Genomic DNA, 25236 nt, shown 5'->3' with positions numbered 1-25236 from the left:
GCCTAATGTGAAGACTAGTAAAGTGGAGTGTAAGAGCTGACCTCGTTTATCTTCGTGGGACCATCTTGATTGCCATAGCTTTTAGATGACTGTCGTTACTTACCAGTTCCATTTTTTACCCTAGTTTAAAAAAATTCTCTAACTTCATGGCTACTGAGATGTACTGTGCATTGAGTCATATCTTCCTGTTCTTTGTTGAAAACTTGTAGGTAAAGTGTCTAGACACGAGACCTTTCCTTTAATTATTTGCCACATTAAAAATTTCACATCGTGTGGGAAAGTTATGGCTGATAAAACTGGCAACTGCATAATATTGTTGAAGTAGATTAGTTGGGAAGAGCAGTGTCTAATTTTTTTTCTTGGTGCAAGTGTAGATCTAAGCATAACTTTTTACTATGAATTTAAAAATCCAGGACAGGAAAAGAGTATAAGTTAACGTACTTCTCCAGAAATAAATTGACTTGGAAATGTTAATTAAGAGATTAAAGGGAAAGGCATTGGCGATAAGAATGGAAACTTAATTTAACATTCGGAAAGGCTCTTTTATGGATTCTATAATGACACTGACCTCATTTATTATTAGTTTATCTTTTTTCACTCAGTAATTTCAATTCCTGAGTAATAAGAGTTAAATAAGAGATATACTGTAGTAAAGTACTTTGTGTGATTTCTGGGTGTTTAGTATACTCTTAAGTCTGAATATTAGTGTAAACCAATAACCTACTATAATGAATAGGAATCAGAAATATATTTAGATCCTTTTTGGAGAGGCTGTGGTACTTCTGTTAGTTCCTTTTGTAAACATAATGCAGGATCTTCAAATTGTGTGTTAAAGTTAAAACCAAAAATACTCGAGAATATCACATTTAACTTGTTGGAGGGAAATGTTGGGTTTCAAAAACGAGGATTATGTATGACTCTTCTGGATTCCAGTGTGAAATTGTATAGTTCAGTTTCTGAAAGATCTCTTTAGTAAATTGGATCTGTAAAGTCTCTGTTTAGAAGATCTTTTATTCTGAAAGCCTCTTTGCCTTTCATTATAAAAGAGCCTGGTACTGCTTTCTGTTTTAAAAATTCAGCTGGAAAATTACCGAGTACTAACATTTGCCCATCAGTTCTTCATTTGGAGAGAACAGAAACGTGTCTTCAAAATGGAGACTGACATTTAAGTATTTATCTTATCAGTGGGAGTTATAGCTTATAGTATTTTCTTTAGTTTTTGCTTCTGTAACTACATATATTTTGGCTTCTGCATGGTGTAGCTGGATTTTAAAATGCTTCTTTATTTTATGTGGTTCTGTAGTTGTTGTTCAAATCCTCCAATGATCTGTTCCTTTCTGAGCCCGTCAGAATCTCTTTAAAAAAAAATCAAGGTGTCCTTGGTCCTTTCCTCTTCATTTTGGTTCTATTAAATTGAAACACAACATATTTGTGTTGATTCTAATCATAAAAATTGACTCATGAATGTGTCTGAAAGTATCTATATACTTAACAAATAATTTTATATGTATTTAAAAAATAATTAATAGACTTAATTTTTAGTACAGTTTTAGATTTACAGAATATTTGAGCAGATAGTACATAGAGTTACATCCACACCTACACCTAACCACCCACACAATTTCCCCTTTTATTAATGTCTTGCATTAGTGCGGAACATTTATTACAATTATTGAACCAATATTGATAAATTATTATTATAGTCCATATTTACAATAAGGTTTCACTCTTTGTATTGTATGTTCCATGGGTTCTGACAGATAGATACTGACAATGTATCCACCCTTTCAGTTTCATACAGAATAGTTTCACCACCCTAAAAAGCCCCTGTGTTTCACCCATCCATCACTCTCCCCCCAAAACCCCTGGCAACCATTGTTCTTTTTACTCTCTCTATAGCTTTGCATTTTCCAGAATGTCATAGAATTGGAATCATAGTATGTAGCCTTTTCAGACTGGCTTCTTTCACGTAGCAATATGCGTTTAAGGTTCTTCCATGTCTTTTCATGGCTTAATGGCTCATTTCTTCTTATCACTGAATAATATTCTAGTGTAAGGATGTACCACAGTTTGTGTATCCATTTATCTACTGGAGGACATCTTGATTGCTCCAGTTTTGGCAATTATGAATAAATAAATTATGAATAAAGCCTGCTGTAAATATTTTTGTGCAGGTTTTTGTCTGGACATAAGTTTTTAACTTAATTGGGTAAATGCCTAGAAATGGGAATTGCTGGGTCATACGGTAATACTATGTTTAGCTTTGTGAGAAACTGTCAAACTGTCAGTATATGTGTTCTTAAGAATCAACTTCATTGAAAATCTGGAAGGATATACTCTAAACTATTAATAGTAGTTACCTCAGGGGGATGAGATTAGAAGGGAGGGTGTCTGTCATCTTATAATTGTTTTATATTATTTGAATTTTTAAAAACAAAATATTATTTTGTAATTTTTTACAAATAAATTTTTTCTCCAAAATGCTTTATTTAATTCATGGTAATAAAAATTGAAAATGAATCAACGTAAAAAGAAGTAATTGGCCATTTAAAACAGTATATTGTAAATTTCATAGCACTTCCTAGTTATAGAGGATTTTAATGTTTTATTCTTATTTTTTAAGTGAAGACAGTAATAACCTTCCTCAATCATATTTGTCCATTCAGCAAATTTATAGAGCATCTGTCTGAGGCACAGTCCTGCAAAGAATCATGCCCAGGGCTAAGAAGAAAACACACTTAATCCAGCCTTGGGATATCAGGCAAGACTTTCTGGAGGAGGTGATTCCTAAGTGGCATTCTGAAGGACAAGTTTGAATTGACTGAGGGGGAGAGGAGAAGGGCAAGGGAAGGAGAATGTAGCAGAATGAGGATAATGTTTTCAAACTAGACAACAAGTCATTTACTTCTGATTAATCTGACTGAAACCAGAATTAATTGTTCTAGACTTCTCAGAGAAGCATATTAGATCTTTTCATGTTGTTGGCACTTGTTTGGTAGTCTGTAAGTGGGAAGTGTAGACTCATATTTTCTTTCGGTTTCTAGTGACTGGCAGAGTACATTGCTCTAATGCCTGTTTTGCTTGGAAAACTGGAGTAATGAATAGCCTGAAGATACTGTGTTGTTGCAGATGTGTCAGCATCTATCACGTCACATGAGTTAGACGTGGCATTTCTTACCTGAAATTTAGAAGCTTGACTGTTCAACTGTCCCTATTTGTGAGTGTACATACATATTACTTTCTTGTGCCATCTCTCTTACACTTAAATCTTTCTTCCCAGTGTAGAAACTTCCACTTTATGTCCATAGATGTTTTTCTGTTTTCTAGGATTCCAGTGAAATTCTTTGAATTATCAGGGGGATGGGAACAAGGGAAAACCAGGAAATGTACTCACATTTAGGGATAGAAGTGGATATGTTTGCTGGATTGTGATGCAAGAGCCTTAGAAGCTAAACATGTTGGAAGGCTACTGACTTTTACTTAACTGTTTTTAGAGTACTTAATCAGTAAGATTTTTCCTGGGATCAAATTCATCTCTCAAATTATTTCTTTAAGACTTTAAATATGTAGGAGTCACATTCCTTTACATTGAAAATCATCGTAGGAAATAACGGTTAATTTAATGTAAAAGATGATTAGTATATTACTTTGTAAATTTATTTGCAACAAGGCACCCCTGAGATCTATTCAATATTATCCAGTTAGTACTTTTCTCTAGTACCTGTTGCATTTTTTTAAACTTTATTTTAAAAAACAAGCAATGGAGGAGAAGAGGAAATGTATTCAAGAGATGTTTAGGAAACGGAATAATAATTTGCAGAGGGATTGCTTATGGTGACTTGAATAAGTCCTTAACTAGCTAATGTCCACGTGAGCCTGTTGCATTTAAAAAACAGAAAGAGAGCTCTCATGTACTGAAAGGAGCAATAAAAGCTTGGCGTCCGGATGCAGTGCTGGGCTCCTGCTCTGACTCCTGCCCCTGTCAGCAGGATGGCCCTGGCAAGTCACTCAACTCTACTGAGCTAAGTCTTTTTTGTTTTTAAATAGATAGAACTAAATAATGAATATGAAAGTTCCTCCAAACTATAAAGCATTCCAAATGTAATTGCCATCATTATGATGGAATTTGTCTTCTAACACACATCTGTAACCACGTAACAAGATTCCCAGGAGGTCAGTTATCATTACTGCTTCTGTAACTTCTGGCCATGCTTTCTGTCCCCGAATCTCACTGGCACGTGAAATGTTGAGCAGTGGACGACCTAAATCTATATGCACGTAACTTTCAGTAACCCAAGGGTGATTGCAGTGCTGAAAGCTCTTAGGAACTGGGACAAGACCTGAGGCTAACAGACAAGTCTTTTGTCCAAGGGCAAGAAAGAGGAGAGGGTGGGAATGATGGGTGGCTGCTGGCCACCTGTTCCCATTCCTCTAAGTGTGTTCGTTGATGATGGGGGGGAGTTAAAATGTCTGTTCTCTCTCCCTGAGGCCTCTTCTTAACCCCTTGATCAGAGTAGATGAGGAAAATGAGGACTTTCATCACAAAGTATTTGAGACTTCTGCTGTAGAAAATCCTCTTTTTTGTCTTCTTTCTGTTTGTGACTTTCCCTTTGTACCCCTTTTTCTTTTTCTTATCCTCTGGATGTCGTTCTGAAGCTCCCTTCACTACATTCTTTGTCATCCTTCTGTTGCTTTCCCATTTGCTTTTCCTGTTTCCTCTGGTAACATGACTTATCTAATCCAGCAAATTAGTGTATCATACTTTCCTGTTTTATCATACACTTCTTATTTTTTATGCCAAGGATGAAAGTTCACTTTCGAATTTAATATAGTAAGTGAAAGACGTTGTAAATTATTAAATTACATTTCCACATGTGGTGTGCCGCTAGGTGCAGTGAAAGTGAGCATTCATATTAGTGATGACAATATAATGTTCCAAGGCTTTTTTAGACTGTTTCGGCAGTTTGTATTGATGGCCTTAAGTGTTCTTATTCATACCCTTTGATTAAGTGTTCTTATTCATACCCTTTGACATGATAATTTCATATTTTAGAATCCATTTGAAAGAAATAATCTTAAATAATGAAAAGACTATGAGTAACACCCTTAATGTCTAGCAGTGAGGGAGAATGATCATATGGACTATTAATTTGCTGTTTAAAATTACACGTAACATTGAGAAAGTACATAGTTTTAAAAACAATAAAAATTTGTAGCTACAGTAGAACTTGGTAGATACAGATTTAACATCCAAGGTGGTGGGAGTATAAAGTCACAAATTTTTTTTAGAGCAATATGGCAATATATCTATTTTAAATCCACATATCTATTGTCCTAACAATTATATTTCTAGATTGCCTTGCTGATAAAGTCTGATATGTGCTAAAATATTTACAGTGATAGTCATTGCAGCACTAATTATAGTAAGTCTGTCCATGATATTTTGTTAAGTAGTAAATAGTTTTTCTTCTAGGAATTTATCTGAAGGAAATAATCAAGGCTGTGGATAGATATAAAGCTAAGATATAGTTATCCATCTATTTGTAATTGTAAAAGAATATTAAAATCCTAAATGTCCAACAATAGCAGATTAATTAAATTATATATCCCATCAATGGAAGATTAGGCAGCATTGCAAATCATGTTGTAGAAGAATGCAATGACATCTTTTTCTACACTCGCATGCACACACATGCACATACACACACATGCGGCACATGTAGGGCAAAAAAAGAAAACACATACACTAAATATTAACTTTTTTTTCTCTGGGTTGGAAGATATAGATGATTTTTAAAAAAGGTTCCCTTTAATGACCTCTGACTATCTTTATGTATATATAAAATATATAAAGACCATGTGTATTTCTTTTAGATTAAAAAAAGTATTAACTCAATATAAAGAAAAGACTTGGAGGAGGCAGCCCTAATGAACTAGCAGTTAAAGTTCGGTGCACTCCACTTCGGTGGCCTGGGTTCAGTTCCCAGGCATGGAACCACACCACTTGTCTGTCAGTAGTTATCTGTGGCGGCATCTCACGTAGAAGAACCAGAAGAACTTACAACTATACACGACTATGCACTGGGGCTTTGGGGGAAAAGATGGAGGAAGATTGGCAACAGATGTTGGCTTAGGGTGAATCTTTCCCTGAAAGAAAAAAAAAAAAGAGTTGGAGGAAGTACACCAAAATTTTAAACAGGAACTGTTTTTGTGTGGTGGGACTAAAGGTAACTTTCTGTATATGTGTATCTTTTGTATATTTTTATTTAATGGGAAAATGAGTATACTCATTTTATTGGAAATACAGATTTTGGGTTTTAACTTTGTTAAAAACATAATTGATAGCAACTAATTAACATAGTGCCAAGTAACTTTTATATAGGTAGTTAACACACTTTTTAAAAATTTTATTTTCATTTTCATTTTAGGCCAGAAATATACATACGGGAGAGTTGGCTGCAGTAAAAATTATCAAATTGGAGCCTGGTATGTATTACAACCCTCAAGACAATTTTTGAACACTTTGCTTGTGCAGGTCATAAATATAGGACTTAAAAGCATTTTCCGTATTTCCTTGTTTGTTTCCCTTCTTCCAAAAGAAATCTTATTTATATCTTGTTAGGGCAGCAGGATATCTCTAATATGGTTAAATTAAATTCCAAAGGAGGTTGTTATTTAAAGATGAGTTTGATGTAATAGTTTTGTTGCTAAATAAAATTTGAAATATGCACATTCAAAAATTGGAAGACATTGACAATATTAAAATAATTTTCTTTTAAGATTGCAGTGAAATATTTGGACTTCAATTTTAACTTTCATAAGAATTTGATTAGGAAAGTATTTATTGATTTTTGGGGGCTATTCAGTAATATTCAGGATAATGATATTTTATATGTCATCTGTTCTCTGACTGGTTGATTTAGGTTTAATAATTCTGGCCTTAGCCTAGTGCTTATTTTTTTAACACCTTTGTCATAAGACTTTGTTTTAAAATATACTGACTAACTTGCTTTGAAAACAAAACTAGTATATAAAACCTGAAACAGTTTCATTATTTTGATATCCTAAAAGTTTCCTTTTTATTTTGTTAATGATAGGATCTTTAAAAAAATGTATTAAAACTGGTACTGTGCTCAGGTTAACTGCAAAGAATAGAAAATTCAGGATTTGTAGAGAAGAAAATAAAAATAATCTGTTACTCTATCACTCAGAGAGAAGTATTATTGCCTTTTAGTATATTTCCTCCCATTTTCCTCCTATGTATACATGTAAACATTTTACAAAGTTAGCGTATACTGCATGTACTGTGTGCTGTTCCTCACCAACGTTACATAAAGGACATTTTCTAGGTCAGTAAATACTCTTTTCTTTTTTTTATTGAGGTATAATTGTCATACAACATTATATTAGTTTCAGGTACACAACATAATGATTAGCTATTTGTATAAAGTATTGTGAAATAATCACCATGGTAAGTCTAGTTAGCATCCACCACCATACATAGTTGCAGACTGTTTTTCTCGTGATGAGAACTTTTAAGATCTACTCTCTTAGCAACTTTCAAATATGCAATACAGCATTATTAACTGTAGTCTCCATGGTGTACAGTGCATCCCCAGGAATAACTGGAAGTTTGTATATTTTGTCTCCCTTCACCCGTTTCACCCACCCCACTCCTGGCTCTGACAACCTCTAATCTGTTGTCTGTGTCTGTGAGCGTGGTTGTTTTTTTGGAAGATTCCACATATAAGTGAGATCAGTTGGTGTCTTTCTCTTTCTGACTTATGTCACTTAGTATAATGCCTTCATGGTCCATCCATGTTGTCACAACTAAAAGTTTCTAATGAGAGCAGTAGTAGCTTTTTTCCTTCATTTTTTTTTATTGTGGCAAAATACGCATAATGTAAAATTTACCATCTAAATCATTTTTAAGTGTTCAGTTGAGTGGTGTAAAATACATTAATGATGTTGTGCTGCCATCACCACCATCCATCTGCAGAACTCGCTTCATCTTGTGAAACTGAAACTCTGTCCCCATTAAACAATATCTTCCCTTTCCCGCCTCCTCCAGCCCCTGGCAACCACCAGTCTACCTTTTGTCTCTGTGATTTTGACTACTCTAGGGATCTCATGTAAGTGGAATCATGCAGTATTTGTCTTTCTGTGACTGGCTTATTTCACTTAGTATAATGTCCTTAGGGTTCATCCATGTTGTCACATATGTCAGAATTTTCTTATTTTTCAAGGCTGAACAACATTCCACTGTATGGATATACCACATTTTACTTATCCATTCATCTGTTGATGGACAAATGAGTTGCTTCCACATTTTAGCTATTATGAACAATGCTGCTGTGAGCATGAGTGTACAAATATTTCTGCTTTCAGTCTTTTGGGTATATACCCAAAAGTGGAATTGCTAAATATGTGGTAATTCTATTTTTAATTTTTTGAAGGACCACCGTACTATTTTCCACAGTGGCTGTACCGTTTTACATTCTTACCAGCAATTGAAACAGGGTTCTACTTTTTTCATATCCTTGCCAGCACTTATTTTTCTGTTTTGTTTGTTATAGCAGCCATCCTGTTGGAGTGTGAAGGGTATCATTATTTCATATCCCCTTTTTTTGCATTTTGCTAATGATTGCTGATGTTGAACATCTTTTCACGTGCTTATTGGCTGTTTGTATTTCTCCTTAGGAGAAATGTCTATTCAAGTCCTTTGTCCATTTATGAATCGATTTGTTTGGGGTTTTTTGTTCAGTTTTAAGAGTCGTCTATATTTTCTAGGTATTAATCCCTTACCAGATGATTTGCAAATATCTTCTCCCATTCTGTGGTTTGCCTTTTTACTATGTTGATAGTGTGTTTTGTGGCACAAAATTTTAAAATTTTCATGAAGTCCTATTTGTCTTTTTTTCTTTTGTTGCCTGTACCTTTTGTATCATATCCAAGAAATCATTGGCAAATCCAATGTCATGAAGCTTTTGCCCTATGTTTTCTTCTAAGAGTTTTATACTTTTAGGTCTTGCTTTATAGTTTTAGGTCTTTGATCCATTTTGAGTTAATTTTTGTATATAATGTTAGCTAAGAGTCCAACTTCATTCTTTTGCTTACGGATATCCACTTTTGCCAGCACCATTTGTTGAAAAGACTGTCCTTTCCATATTGAATGGTCTTGACACCCTTGTCAAAATCATTTGACCGTATATGCAAGGGTTTACTTCTGGGCTCTTGTTCTGTTCCATTGATCTATATGTCTGTCTTTATGCCAGTATCACACTATTTTGATTACTATAGCTTTGTGGTAAATTTTGACGTTAGGAAGTGTGAGTCATCCAGTTCTGTTCTTTTTTAAGATTATTTTGGCTATTTAGGGTCCCTTAAGATTCCATATAGACTTTAGGGTGGATTTTTCTGTTTCTGCAAAAAATGTCATTGGGATGAAGATTAGTAATTTTTGACCAGGTGGGTGAATATTTGGTAATCTGTTCATTTGCTGCTTCATAAACTTAGACATGTAAAGTAATTGTGTGACCATAATTATGCCAATTTCTTAATTTGAGCAGTTAAAATGGTTTTGCATTTCAAATACAATATTTTGATCATTGTGTGTATGATTCATTAGAGAGATATTACTGAGGTAGCATATGCTGCAACACTTTAAAAATAAGCTTTGAGATATGGCACAGTATCTTTTTTCCCGGATAATAGAAATTGTTGTAATGATGGTCTTTTAGCGTCCTCTTAAGGTGCACCTAATAAGTATAGAATGATCTCCAAAATGTCGCTAACAGAAGAGATTGTAACAGAACTCTGCAAGCACTTGCTACACCCGGTCCCCCCTGCCCCCAGCAGTCACTTGAAGTTCCAGGGACAGTTGCCTTCCAGATGCTGAGTGAGTGGGGCTGCAGAGGGAGCATGCACGCGCATCCCTGCTCTGCCTTCAGTGAGCGCACTGGGCTGGTTATCACGTGTTTCGCTTATTTGACTTCAGGGTATGGCTTACGTTTGGTTACAGTTCATGTAAGGAATTAATGAGTTTATTTTTAAAATCCTACAATTCTGACTTCTCAGTAAGCCATAAAAAAGAAAAATATGTCATTATATGATGTTTTTATTTAACACATAAGGATTAATTGCTAAGACTATAAATTAAGACACTTTGAAAGGTTGGAATTTCTCACTGCCTTGCTTTGTCAAAGCTGCTGACTTTATATTAGAATTCACTCATATATAAAAATTGGCCAGTGTTTAAATTCTTTCCCCCAAGAAGAATAACATAGAAGTTCGATAAATGCTTGATAACGTGATTTTAGTGTTTGACCATTTTTATATTCTCTTAATTGCCTATATGTATACTTGGCCCACTGCTGTCAAGTTGTCTTTCATTATTGGTTTTTAGATGCTGACTGCACTTTGAGAATAGTAACACTTCGTATGTTTTAAAAGTTCTCTCCACTTTGGCTCTGTCTTTTTCCTCTGCCTGTGATCCTGTTCCTTTCTGTGCAGAGGTGTGCGTTTTCCCCTCAGATAAATTTGTCACCCCTCCTTTCTCTGCTCCCCTCTTCCTCATGCTTGGGCCTTTTCTGCTAGACAGTTCTAAAACTACTTAACTGTAATCTCTTGTAGTTTTTTCTGTTTTTCTTCCGACATGTCAGCATTTGCCGCATCAGGAACAGTTTGCTTGAGGGGGAAGGAGGGCTCCAGGGCTCTTCTTTTCAGAGGACTGCACAGTTTCCCAAAACTGTTTGCCAGCCTTTCATTCACAGGATTGAAATGCTCGAGTTTTCCTAAGCTCGATTTCCATGGAACTGTGGGTTTTGTTTTCTGTTCCAGTGATTTTTTTCCCCCTCCTGTTCGTAGTTCGGTACTATCCTGTTTCTGATGACTCTGACTTTTCATTGCATTATATAATCTTCATTGCTTTTATTTTTTAGTTATTTCTTTTCTATTTTCATAATTTTTTTCCAGGAGAACTTTAAAATCATTTTTCTCAAAGAGAAAAAAAGCTTGTGAGATTAATTTAGAAGACTTGGCATTTTGACAATAATAAGGATTTTTTTTCTTATTCAGATCTCCAGGAAGGTGTTACAGCTTTTGCCACATGAATCTTCATATTTATGGTATTTCTCACTATTGTGAATGGCATTTTTTCCCCCTCTTACACTTTGTAGTTGGTTACTGTTGACATTTATGTAAGTCATTGATTTTATTGGATTTATTTTCTCTCTGGTAGTCTTTTGGTATTTTCTCATAGTTTTTCTGGTAGAAGTATTATTTTTAGTGCTCTTTGATGCCTTTTTTTGCCCTAAATGTAACTTTGTCACATGTTGATATTGCCTGCCCTCCTTCCTTTTGTTCCTATCCATGTGGCATATAGCAAACATACTCATGTGGCGTGTGGCAGATGGACAGAGCTGCCGTGCTTGGGCCTATCATTTTACTTTAATCCTTTCTGGGTCATTGATTTTTAGGTGTTTCTCTTGTAAAACATCATATTTGAGTTTTATTTTTTAACCCTGTCTGAGTGTTCCTTTTAGTAGATGAGTCCATCACTATATTATGTTCAGTGACATGTTTGATCTTCTGTTGTGGTTTTTCATTCTTAATGTTTCTTGAATCTTTTTTAGAAAAATAATGGCTAGAGGTTTCCTTTATTTTTACTGCTGATAATATGAAAGGTACACAGTCTAGTTTCATCAGAGGATGGCTTGTAAGACTTTGAATAATATACTTAATGTTTTTGATTTATCAACTTGAGAAATGAAACGGTCATTGACTTTTCAGGTTTAAAAATGTTGAATTTTGCTTATTTTCTACCCTCCTACCACTTCTCCCAGTTTTCAGACATTTGTTAGTTTATTTGGGAGTTTTAGTCTCAGAACTTTTTGATTATACTGGGGCATGAGTGTGTCTGCATATCTTTTTCTTTTAAGGATTATAAAACACCTATTATTTAGACTTAGTTTTATATTTAAGTAGATCAGTGTCCACTACTGGTCTTCTCAGGCCACGTTCTAGTCATTCTGATTCACTTATTTTATATCAACTGTCGATAGGATGAGTCATATCATCACATAGATTTTCCCATACGTATTAGGAATAATATAATTTGAACCGACAAATTGATTGTTCTTCCCAAACCTGCTCTTCCCTCAGTCTTTTGCAGTTTGGCGAGCAGTTAGCCAAGCCAAAATTCCAGGCATTGTCCTTGATTTCTCTCTTTTATTTGCACTCCAGTGTCAGTCTATCATAAGTTCCTTCAGCTCCACCTCCGAAGCATGTCCTGAATCCATCCACCTCTCTTCATTGCCGTCTCCACCCCTGATCTCCTCCCACACCTGCCTTCTGCCACCGTCTGCTTTCCTTCCACAGAGCTACCAGGGTGATCTTTTTAAACACAGATCGGATCATAGCGCTCTACTGCGTAAACCTTCCTGAGGCTTCCAGATCCACTTAGAATAATATTCAAACTTTGACCCTTGCTTATAAAACCACGTGACCCTCCCTGTCTGCTTCGCTGAGCTTGTCATATATAATTTTCCCTTCCCTGCTCTGCTTCCATTTTCTTTTTATGTAAACAGTGCAAGATTAAACCAGCCATTCCATTCTGCCTGGAGTACTATTTTTCATAACCTTTTGCTCAGAGGCTCCTCGTCATTCAGATCTTAAACGTCTTGTCCTCAGGAGACCCATTTCTGACTCCCTAATTTAAAGTCACCACCTAGGCCCTTGTTATTGTAGTTCTTTGCATAGGACATGTGAGTGCCTGATGCTTTTTTAATTTATTTATATGTATTGGTTTGTTTAATGTCTGTCTGTCTCCTGGAATGTAAGATCCACGAGGATGGTGGATCCGTCCTCGCTGTTGTATTTCAGCACCTGGAGCAGGATAGGCATGCAGTAGGCACTCAGTAAATAGTCTTTGTACAAGCGAATCTTGTACATGTCTTTCTGTTACCTTTGAATAAGATCACTGGTTGACTGGATACAGAATTATTGCACCATAATTCTTCTCCCATCCTCAAAAAAATCTATAACCCTTTTCTCCCTTGAATAGTGTTAGAGAAAACTGTAAGGCCAGCTTGACATTTTCGTCTTGTACGTCGCTTGTTGCTTCTGCCTGATTGTGGCTCTAATTCTGCATGTCTTCTCTAAGCTGTGATGTTCAGAAAATCAGGCCTTAATGTTTACTGTGTCTTCACATTTCTATTCACGGTTAATAGTAATTGTAATATTAGTAACTCTAGTAAATAACAGCAATAAAATTAGTCACTTGAGAAGTAAAATGAGCTTCTCTTATACTTTAAATATATGTACTTTTCTTTTTAGTAAATAGTTTCATTTATTTTTATCATCCGTGCTTTAGAATTTGAGGAATTGATCTTCTATTTGTGACAGTGATTTTATTCATTTGGGTTGTTCCATTACATTTTATTTGTGGATTTGTTTTTGGTTTTTGCCTTTTTAAGAAAAATGTTTTCTATGTTCATGGATTTTTATACCATTTTTTTTTAGTATTTTCAGTAAAGCCAAAGTAGATGATGTTTTTCACATTTTTGGAACAGACTTAAGGGAATGTTTAGGTCAAAAATATGATGGAATGCTAATGAATTTTCCCAACATTCAGTTCAGCTACTTCAAATAATTCTGGAGACAGCTGTATTTCAGAAATGAATTCTTAACTGTACTCAACAGCTTCATAAAAAGTCGCACTACAGCCAGTTTAATACAAAAGTGCTTCCTTATATTGATTTAACAGATGAGCTGGTTTAGGATTATGTTTAGACATGAAAAGATAATTATTTGCCAGTATGACTTGGAAAAAGCCTTATGTCTGGTAAAATATAAACAAGACGTTTTTAAGTAAATGATATCCCAGCTGTGAACTTAATACTTTTCACCAAAGTTAAAAATAGATTTTTGAAATTTACTATACTTCTAGAGTCCTGAATTTTATTATAGATTTACTGACTTGCCCATGGCAATTTAATTTTATAATATTATATTTAAAATTTTACAGAAACAGATTGCTTTTAAGGGTCTTCCTAATACTCATAAAAATTCTAAAGTGAAGCTTAGAGTTAAGAATAAAAATAGATTAGCACAGAGAATTAGTTTTTTGTTTTTTTTTTAAAGATTTTATTTTTTCCTTTTTCTCCCCAAAGCCCCCCGGTACATAGTTGTGTATTCTTCGTTGTGGGTTCTTCTAGTTGTGGCATGTGGGACGCTGCCTCAGCGTGGTCTGATGAGCAGTGCCATGTCCGCGCCCAGGATTCGAACCAACGAAACACTGGGCCGCCTGCAGCGGAGCGCGCGAACTTAACCACTCGGCCACGGGGCCAGCCCCGAGAATTAGTTTTTTTAATTAACCACAAAAATGATTGAAAAAAGAGTCACCATTCCTTCCATTTTTGTTGCCCTGTGGTATACACAGGCAAATGATTGTTTTCAAGAATGATTTAACCATTTTGTATCTCATTTATATAGTAGATATTTATTAAATATAGACACCATCTTACAAATGGTGACATTCTAATAAAGTTTGACTTACCAATGATTAGTATTGAAACAATCGATACCAGCAATAGCATTTTGAGTTTTAGTTGGATTTTCCATCTCTTTGGTCAGGCATCAGGACTACCCTAAGAGATGGCAGATATTACGATGATGCACGTCGCCATGTTTTCCTGTCTGTCTGTGAATTCCAGCCTCCCTTGAACTCATTTTACAGATGCTCATTTTGCTCAACAAGTCTGTAGCTAGTGGCAGCTGACAGCCAGAACAGGAGTAAGATTCCTGGGAAAGCTGATCATCAGAATCCTACTTTCCCCTCCCCTCTTTTCTCTCCTTCCATTATCTCTCTTTTGTGGTGACACTACATGATAGTGCTTTAAAATTATATGAATTATAGTTTTTTAAAAACTATGAACAACTCCATAACAAAAACAAGCAATCTGATTACAAAATGAGCAGAGGATCTGAATAGACATTTTTCCAAAGAAGACATACCGATGGCCAACAGGTGCATGAAAAGGTGTTGAGCATCACTAATCACCCAAAGATATGTAAATCAAAACCACAATGGGATATCACTTCATGCCTGTTAGAAAGTCTTTTATCAAAAAGATAAGAAGAAGTGTTGGTAAGGGTTGGAGAAAAGGGAGCTCTTGTGCACTGTTGTTGGGAATGTAAATTGGTGCAGCCATTATGGAAAACAGTGTGGAGCTTCCTCAAAAAGTTAAAACCAGAACTACCATATGATCCAGCAATTCCACTTCTGGATATTTTTCTGAAGAAAATGAAAACACTAACTCTAAAAGATATCTACACTCCCATTTTCATTGCAGCATTATTTCCAAGAGCCAAAACATGGAAACAACCTAAGTGTCCATCAACGGATGAATGGTTGAAGAAAATGTGGTATATATATATATACAATGGAATATTATTCATCCATAAAAAAGAATGAAATCATGCCGTTTTTGACAACACAGATGGACCTTGAGGGCATTATGCTAAGTGAAATAAATCAGACAGAGAAAGACACATACCATATGATCTCACTTATATGTGGAATCTAAAACAAATAAACAAAATAAACCAAGCTCATAGATACAGAAAATAGATTAGGGGTTGCCAGAGTCAGGGGTTAGAAGTGCTGGGCAAAATGGCTGAAGGGGGTCAAAGGTACAAACTTCCAGTTATAAAATAAGTAGTCCTGGCGATGTAATGAACAGCATGGTGACTATAGTTAATAATACTGTATTGCATATTTGGAAGTTGCTAAGAGAGTAAAAGATCTCATTACAAGAAAAAAATCTGTAGCTATGTATGGTGGTGGATGTTAACTAGACTTATTGTGGTGATCATTTCACAATACTATATACAAATAGCTAATCATTTTGTTGTATACTTGAAACTAATATAGTGTTGTCTGTCAGTTATACCTCAATAGGAAAAAAGAAAAAAAACTATGACTCTTGCTTACAGGGATGGAATTTAATAAATATTAAATCGTTGCCCAGGGTGATTAGTGTAATATGCCTTTTGTTTGCTTGCTTGTTTTTTAAAATGCTAAATTGGAAATTTCATTAAATAGTCCAGTATTTTTTAATAAAATAACAAGTTAAATGTATTTCATTAATTTAGACGGTTTTCAAATAAGTAGGAATCTTTAAATAGCTTTGAATAGATGGTTAAAACTTTTCTCAGTTTTGTTTTATACTACCTTATCTTGTTTCCTGGAAGTATAAGCAGAGAAAGTAGAGTAAATTTTTAAAAGGTCAGAAAGTATATAAAGATTTAAACAGCTATTAGTTTGCTTTGTTAACATTCATGGAAGAAATTCCAAAGTTGGAGCTTTGGCCAATTAGGACAAATGTCACCTATTCTGGTTAAGTGGTATGTTCTTGCTTTTCAGTACTTCTATTTAAAAATCTAAGAATTTTTATTTTTAAAAACAATCTGTAAGTAAAATATTGGTACCGTAACTTCACTATTTGGAAAGTTCAAGTCTGAATTGGTGGAAAATGTTAATTTGAGGTCACACATGCCCACCAATGTTCTTTTATTGGCTTTGAATATAGGTACAGAAAACTAATAAAGGCTAAATAGATATTTTCTGCTATCAGATAATAAATATTTTCACTTGTAATGCTAGGCTACTCTGTTTCATTTGATCCCAATTTGCTTTTAAACAAAAGATGAAATTGAAATAGATACTTTTTGTTACTATGTAGTAAAAAAGGTAAACTTCAATGTCGGATTCTAAATTAGTGAATTTACAATTGATATTTTCTTTCTCAGTGAATTTTCAGAATCTAAGATAGGCACCCCAAAGAAAATGTTTTGTTAGAAATGGCTGTTGTATCTGTTTACATTCTACGTTCATCTTACTCAATGGAAAAATTCATTATTTCCTGAATACCCGTCAAAACAATCAAATTGACAATATTACCACCATTGTGTCACTATATTTTTCATGGACATTTAACAATTATGTGACAGAATATTTAGCATGGATTAACTGGTTTTCTGAAAATAATACTGCTAATTTATGAGCTATACAGGAGAATCTGTTTTTTCTTTGGTATCTATCTTTAACATTGATTTTGTTTCATAAACTTCAGAAATGTATTTAGTACTTGCTAGTGTAGAAAACTTTTGCCATTGCTTGATACTGCAAATATTAATTAAAAGAACTGCTTTTTGCATTATAATTTTCCTGTAAATAATACCAAAATTTTTAGATTGCGGGATTTTTATTTTTAAAAAGTTTTTTTAACTTGAATATCCAACTGTAGTGAGATGGTTAAATAAATCAGGCTATATTCACATAATTTTAAATTATTTTTTGTTGTGGTAAAAAATACATAAGCTTTACTGTCTTAACCATTTTTAAGCTTATAGTTCAATAGTGTTAAGTGTATTTGCATTGCTGTGAAACAGATCTCCAGAACTTTTTCATCTTATAAAACTGAAACTCCACATCCACTAAATAACAATTCTCCTTTGCCCTCTCTCCCCAGCCCCTGGTAACCACCATTTACTTTCTATATTTATAAATTTGACTGCTTTAGATACCTCATATAAGTGGAATTATACAGTATTTGTCCTTTTGTAAGTGGCTTATTTCATGTTGTAACATATGACAAGATTGCCTTCCTTTTTTAAGGCTACATAGTATGTCACTATATGTACATACCACATTTCTTTTATTCATTTATCCGTTGATGGACATTTGGGTTGCTTCCACCTCTCAACTATTGTGAATAGTGCTGCCATGAACATGGGGATGCAAATATCTCTTTGAGACCTGCTTTTAATTCTTTTGGATGTATACCTAGAAATGGGATTACTAGATCATATGGTAGTTATATTTTTACTGTGATAAGGACCTGCCATACTGTTTTCCATAGTGGTTGCACCGTTTTACAATACTGCCAACAGTGCACAAGGGTTTCAACTTCTTCACATCCCTACTAATGCTTGTTATTCTCTGTTTTTTGATAATAGTTTTCCTAATAGGTGTGAGGTGATATCTCATTGTGGCTCTGATTCACGTTTCTCTGATGATTAATGATGTTGAGCATCTTTTTGTATGCTTGTTGGCCGTTTGTATATCCTCTTTGGGGAAGTGCCTCTTGAAGTCGTTGGCCTATTTTTTAATCGGGTTATTACTTTTTGTTGTTGAGTTGTAGGATTTCTTTATATATTCTGGATAATAACCCTCATCAGATATATGATTTGCAGATATATTCTTCCATTCCATAGGTTGCCTTTTCACTCTGTTGATAGTGCTGTTTGATGAACAAAAATTTTTAAGTTTAATGTTGTCCTATTTGTCTACTTTTGCTTTTGTTGCTTGTGCTTTTCGTATCATAGCCAAATCCAGTGTCATGAAGCTTTTCCTCTTTGTTTTCTTCTAGGAGTTTTATAATTTTTGGTCTTATGTTTAGATCTTTAGTCCATTTTGAGTTGAGTTTTGCATACAGTATAAGATAAAGGTCCAACTTCATTCTTCTGTATGAGGATATTCAGTTTCCCCAGCACCATTTGTTGAAATGACTTTCTTTTCCTCATTGGGTGGTGTTGGCACCCTTGTCAAAGATCATTTAACCATGTTGTCTGGGTTTATTTCTGGGCTCATTATTCTGTACCTTTGGTCTGTATGTCTGTCTTTATGCCAGTAGCACACTGTTTTGATTTCTCTAGCTTTGTAGTATGTTTTGAATTCAGGAACTGTGAGTCCTTCAACTCTGTTCTTTTTTTTTTTTTTTCAATTTTTTTTTTCGCTATTTGGGGTCTCTTGAAATTCCATATGAATTTTAGGAGAATTTTTTCTATTTCTCAAAAAAATGTCATTGGGATTTTGATAGAGATTGTGTTGAGTCTGTAGATTGCTTTGGGTAGTATCGACATCTTTACAATATTAAGTCTTCTAATCCATGCACATGGAGTATCTTTCTATTTATTTGTGTCTTCTTTAATTTTTTTTCGCAGTGTTTTATAGTTTTCAGTGTGCAAATCTTTTACCTCCTTGCTCAGCTTCATTCCTAAGTGTGTTATTCTTTCTGATGCTATTGTAAACAGAATTGTTTTCTTATTTCCCTTTTCTAGTTATTCATTGTTAATGTATAGAAACACAACTGATTGTGTTGATTTTGTATCCTACAACTTTTCTGAATTTGTATGTTAGTTCTAAAAGTTTTTTTGTGGAATCTTTAGAGTTTTCTGCCTATAAGATTATGTCATCTGTGAAGAGAGAGAATTTTGTTTCTTCCTTTCCAATTTGGTTGCCTTCTAAATGATTTTCAGTGACACAGGAAATATTTAGAAAATATTAAGTGAAAATAGATTGTGAAAGGGTAGAGTTATGAGTCCAGTTTGTGTGTGTGGTGGGAGAGACCTCATAATCATATACTTATAGGGCTGGAAGGAAACAAAATGCTATGGTGGGCATCTCTGCATAGTGAATTCATGGGTGATTTTAATTTTATCCTTTACATTTTTCTACATTGTCTGACTTTCTAAAATAGGAATATTTGTGTGGTACAATAATAAAGAATAAAATATAGAAGTTTTGTTTAGCTTAAAAAAGGTGATTTCCGTTATTGATGCCCATATAGAACTAGACATGTTTCTGATAGTTTTCCATGAATATTTATTAATAATTAGAGGGTTAAAATAGGAAATACAACTCAGAAGCATCATGATTAATAATTATAATATATGAACAATGAAGTAGAAATACTTATGGTAGATATAAAAAGCATAAACCAGTTGATAAAAAGCATAAACCAGTGAAATAACAACTGGAAAATCCTGCTTCACTTTTTGTGGAAATATTAAAATATGCTAATGTTTTAAAAGTTAAATATATAATATTAAATAATATTTTGCTGGTATTAGTCAAGCTTATAGCCTTTCCCAAAACATTGTCACGTGAAAGGAACAGAATTTTAGGGGTTTAAGAGACAGAATAGGTTTGGGGCTCTGCGGAGACATTGCTAGGGTTCTAAACAGGATCTACCAATAAATCTCTGCATACTTCAGGAAGGTAACCACAAATTGTACTAGTGGTTCTTTTGGGGGAAGGAGGGTAGATGAAAATCACCTGTGGAACATTCACAAAATAAACAATCCCACCTTTAAAAAGCTCCACCTTCAGAATATATCCAGACTCACCTTTCTCGACACTTTCTTTGCTGCCAGCCTAGTCTGAGCCGCTTCAGCTCCTGCATGAATCATCTCAGTGATCCCCTGCTGAAGGCCTTCATATCAACCCCCCGTTCCCCCCAGCACACATCATGTTGAACCTGTTCTCAACACAGCAACCGGAGCAATCCTTCTGAAACTAAGATAAGATTCTACATTCTGTTGCTGAAAACTCTCAAAGGCTTGCCCTCTTACTCAGAGTAAAATCCAAGTCCTTATGGTGGCTGGAAAGACCGTATCTGATCTGGCCTTCTCCTTCCTCTCTGGTCTCATCTTCTACCACTGTCTGGTTCACTTTCGAAACATCAGGCCTCTCCGTTTTCTGACATGCCAGACACACTCCTGCTTTAAAGCTTTTCTACTTGCTGTTCCTGGCGCCTGGAATTCTCTTGGATATCCGTTGGACCTGTGCCCTCACTACATCCATCTCTTTCTTCATCTATCACCTTATCAGAAAGGCCTTACTGACCCTCATTCTATGTAAAACAGTGCTTCACTCCATCCACCACACTCCATTCCCGAGCCCTATTAACTTTTCTTCTCAGCCCTTTGCACTACTTGATATATATATTTATTCATTTTACTTTCTGACAATCACCCAGAGGGCAAGTGTTTTGTCTGTTTTTTTAAATTTTCACTGAGATGTTCGCAAAGTCTAGCGCAGAGTCAGCACCCAGTAAATATGTCACATGCCTGCCTCATTTTATAATGCTAGTAGTACCCTCATACCAAAACCAAAGACAGAACAAAAAAAAGAAAACCACACACGAATATCTCTCGTGAACTTAGACGCAGAGATCCTCCACAAGTGTTAGAAAATCAGATCTTAAGGACATTTTGAAGAGGATTTCTAGGTACTTGCAAAGGCTTTAGTTGTTGCAGGTTCTATTCTGTGTATGTTTGTTGGTCCCAATGTAACTTCAGGACTTAGACCTTCCTTTTCTTGAATAGATGTAGCCATAGTGGTTCTTAAATTTGCTACTCATATTTAGGGTTGTTCTTTGCCTCTTGCATAAAACGGAGTAAAGAATGAGATCTTCCTGGAGTAGATGACCAGGAATTAGAAGACAGAGAGAAATGAGGAAGAAGATTAAGGAAAATAGATGTATTTGTGAGAAAGAAAGATTGCCTGATATGGAATCAACTGTCAGGGGGTAAGACAGAAATGATATATGTGCGTGTCCATCTTCCTCTTTCCCCCCACCACCCTAGGGGGTAAAGGGAAATAGTGCAGAAGAAATTTTTTTTGATCAAATAATTATGTATACAAGTAGCCAAATGTTAAAGTTGTCTGACAGAGTCGTTATTTCCCAAAAAATGAGGGTGCATAATATTGGAATGGAAGGGTTGTGTCAATATAAATAGCTGTTGTTACAAACTGTTTACAAATCAGTAACTTATAACTCAGGAAGTACTCATCTAACAAAATTGCTTAAAACAGTGTTTCTGAAACTTGCCTGATTATAAGAATCCCTTGAAGATTCTGATCCAGAAAGTATAGAGTGAGCCTAGGAATCTCTTATTAATAGGTGATTTTATGATTGTTTAAGAATGGGAAACAGTGCTTTACATCATCGAATTTAGAATTTTAATGGGATAAAACTAGCAAGTCTAATACACGGTCTTTAATCTTATGTAATAGTTGATAATACTAATAAGAAATTACTTTTTAGCTGTCCTAAGGAGTTTTTCATATTACTTGTAAAATAAGCAACAACATACTGCTTTACTTAATTCTCTATTTTCAGAATTGACGCATTAAAAACTATAGATTAAAATAATTGATTAGATTTCCCTTTTTAATTGTTTCATAGCCAATTACCTTACCTAACCTTACGCTTACTAAAAAACACAAAAAATGACAGGTTAAAATTTCTAAACTTCTAAAATACACCAATGCAGTAGAAATCATCATAATAACAAACAAGTGTTACTTAATGTGTATCTTAGAAATATTAACTTAATTCTCAAAATAATTCTCTGCAATTTTATTATTTCCTCATTTGTAGATGAGGAAACTGAGACGCAAAGAGATTGAATATCTTGTAAGAAAGTAAAGAATAATCTGTAAGAAAGTAAGGAATAATCAAATGCTAAAACCTAGAGAAATAGGCGGGACATTAAGGCTGGCTTAAATCCTGAGAAAACTGTTTTGAACTACATAAAACTGCGATTTGCGTTTTACATCCTTCACATGGGACATAAGGGATAGGAGACAAAGTTTAAGACCGGTGCTACGTGAAGAGTCACACCCTGTAGAACCTGGGACCCCAGGGCTTTTTGTCTAGTGAACCAGAAAAGACTTGCCCATCCCCCAACCAGGGACTATAAAAAATATTGCTTGTCTTGAATTGGAGTCACACTATGTGTGTAGCTTTTAAAACCTTGGTTTTTTAGTTGCAGATGTATCCTAGGGTAGTACACCCAGCCACCAAGCAGAAGCAAATGTAGTCTTTCACCTTTAACTCAAGCTTCAAAGAGTTCCCACAGATAAAGTTCCAAGAAATAAGAGCTCAGGGTCAAAAATCCAGAAGACAGAGGAATTAAGGTGCCATGAGCAAAAGCCAGCAGAAACAGCAGCGGAACAGACCCATGAAGACATGAGATTTTTAAATTATATGCTCTATGTTTGATATGATTAGATAAATAAAAGAATGCTTTGAAAATATGAGTAAAAACTAATAAAGTGTTAAAAGAAGGACTAGCAGATTTGAAAAATAACTAAACTGATCTTCTGGAAATGAAAAATAATTATAGATTTAACATTCAATAGTTGTAACAAGTTAGACATAGCTGAAGAGGAAATGAAGAAACTATGCAAAATACAGCACAGAGAAGCAAAGAGATGATAAATGTGATACAATATAAAATACACAGAAGATGGAGTGAAAAGATCTAACCTAGATCTGATCAGAGTAGGGATACAACTGGGCAAAGGCAATATGCGAAGCATTCGTGTTGGAAATTTTTCCAGAACTGATAGAAAACACCAAATATTTGAGAATTCTAACCAGAATAAATAAAAGAAATGCATATGTACTTATATCATAGTGAAACTGCAGAATACTAAAGACAAAAAGATATTCAAACCAACTAGAGAGGGAAGGCGTTAACCACAAAGAAAGGACTTTTAAGACCATCAGTGACTTGTCGAAACAATGAAGGAGGAAGACAGTGGAGATCTTCAAAGAGCTGAAAGAAATGGACTATCAACCTACACTGGTACACCCAATGGAAATATCTTTTTAAAAAAGATGAAGGCACAATAAAGACATTTCAGACAGAAACTAATAGTATTTGGCACCAATAGACTATCACTAAAGAAAGTTGTAAAACATAAACATCAATCAGAAGGAATGTGATCTCAGATAGTAAGTCTGAGATGCAAAACAGAAGGAAGAGAAAAGAAGGTGGCAAATATGAGTAAATCTTTAAAAAAGAAAATGTACCTATAAAAAATAATAAGATGATGTTTTATGAGGTTCTAGAAAAGAGCCAAAATTCTGACCAACCACAGCATGTGACTTGGGAAGAGGTAAGAGTTAAAGCATTCTAGGGTTGTATTGTTTGAGAGGAGGACAGAGATAGGAGTTATGTGTAACCTTTACCAAGGGAAGTACACACATTAAAATTTCTAGGGTAACTTCTAAAGAATAGAAATGGAGACTGTCATTTCCAAACGGGTAGTGGAGGGAAAAAAACAAAACAAACAAAAAAGCAGAAACTCAATCCAGCAGAAAGTAGGGAAGGACAAAATAGCAGCACAGAGAAGGTGAAACCAACAGAAATCAGAAAATGCAAGGTCATCAGGTATCCAGATATTCCCATAATTACTAGAAGGTAGAGCATTTAAATGCCCTAGCGGAGAGAAAAAGATGATCAGACTAGATTGCTCTGTTTTGTTAGTGTTCATAGTGTTAAAAAAAAAATTACACCAACACATAATGATTCAAAGTGGAAAATCAGTTCTCCTGACCACATGTCCTTATTCTACTCACAGTAGTAACCACAACTGTTTTTCTGTGTTTTTTTCCAGACGTTTTCTATATATTACTCCATAGACTTCTTTTTTTGTCCCCTCACTTAACAAACATTTGAGTGTCTTTTTATGCCAGCATGTACTGCTATAATTTGTTCTTGTTAATAGTTGCAGAGTATTCCGTTGTATTGCTGTACCATACTTTGGTGAACTAATCCCGAATTGATGTACATTTAGGTTATGTCCACATTTTTGCTATTGGAGTCAGTGCTGCAGTGAACATCTTTGTATGTATTGTCAGGTATATGTGTTCTGAAGTTTGATTGACGTGCCCAGTGGCTTCCACAAAGGATAATGAGCTTTCTATTTCCACTAGCAGGATTTGAAAATGTGTTTCTCAGTAGTCTCCAAACTGGATATTATCAAACTTTGAGGTTTTTGTCAATCTGATTGAATGAAAAATAGCTTTGGTTTGCATTTTTTTAATTTGAGGACAAGCATCCTTTATAAGTTTATTGACATTTGTATTTCCTTTACTGTGAAGTGCCTGTTCCTCTTTTTTTAGCCTGCTTTTGAAGGTGTGTATGAGAGAGAGATTATTTGTGATATGTTTTGTTTTTTTTTAAAGATTGGCACCTGAGCTAACAACTGTTGCCAATCTTCTTTGTTTTTCCCCTGCTTTTTTCTCCCCAAATCCCCCCAGTACATAGTTGTATATTCTTAGTTGTGGGTCCCTGTAGTTGTGGCATGTGGGATGCTGCCTCAACATGGCCTGACGAGCAGTGCCATGTCCGTGCTCAGGATCCAAACCAGCGAAACCCTGGGCCGCCAAAGCGGAGCGCATAAACTTAACTACTCGGCCACGGGGCTGACCCCTGGGATATGTTTTTGAAAGTTGATTTTGAAATTCCAAGATTATTCTTTATCTCAGGATAATTTTTTAGCATTTTTCTGGTATGCTTAGAAATGTCAGATCTAGAGGAGTAGTACTAGAAATTAGTTGGTGCAGTTCAGAGGATTCTGTCCAAAAAATT

At 34.9% G+C, this 25236-nt stretch overlaps 1 protein-coding gene and 1 long non-coding RNA gene across 2 annotated transcripts in view; one reads left to right on the top strand and one right to left on the bottom strand.

Annotated features, from left to right (window-relative positions):
• Positions 1-25236, top strand: part of MAP4K5 (mitogen-activated protein kinase kinase kinase kinase 5) — a 104110-nt gene that overhangs the window by 14001 nt on the left and 64873 nt on the right. The window contains exon 2 of the mRNA XM_023624899.2: positions 6429-6486. Coding sequence (XP_023480667.1) covers positions 6429-6486 — 58 coding nt within the window. The remainder of the gene's footprint in view (positions 1-6428; positions 6487-25236) is intronic.
• Positions 542-20358, bottom strand: LOC138918981 (uncharacterized). The gene is made up of 2 exons (XR_011428798.1): positions 20194-20358; positions 542-1405 (listed from the first exon to the last, which is right to left on the bottom strand). It is a non-coding gene; the product is annotated as an uncharacterized lncRNA (long non-coding RNA).

This window comes from Equus caballus, chromosome 1 (genome assembly GCF_041296265.1).
Source record: "Equus caballus isolate H_3958 breed thoroughbred chromosome 1, TB-T2T, whole genome shotgun sequence".
In the NCBI taxonomy this organism is placed as follows: Eukaryota; Metazoa; Chordata; class Mammalia; order Perissodactyla; family Equidae; genus Equus; species Equus caballus.
Note: the sequence above shows the minus strand (reverse complement) of the source record. Positions and strands in the feature narration are given on the sequence as shown.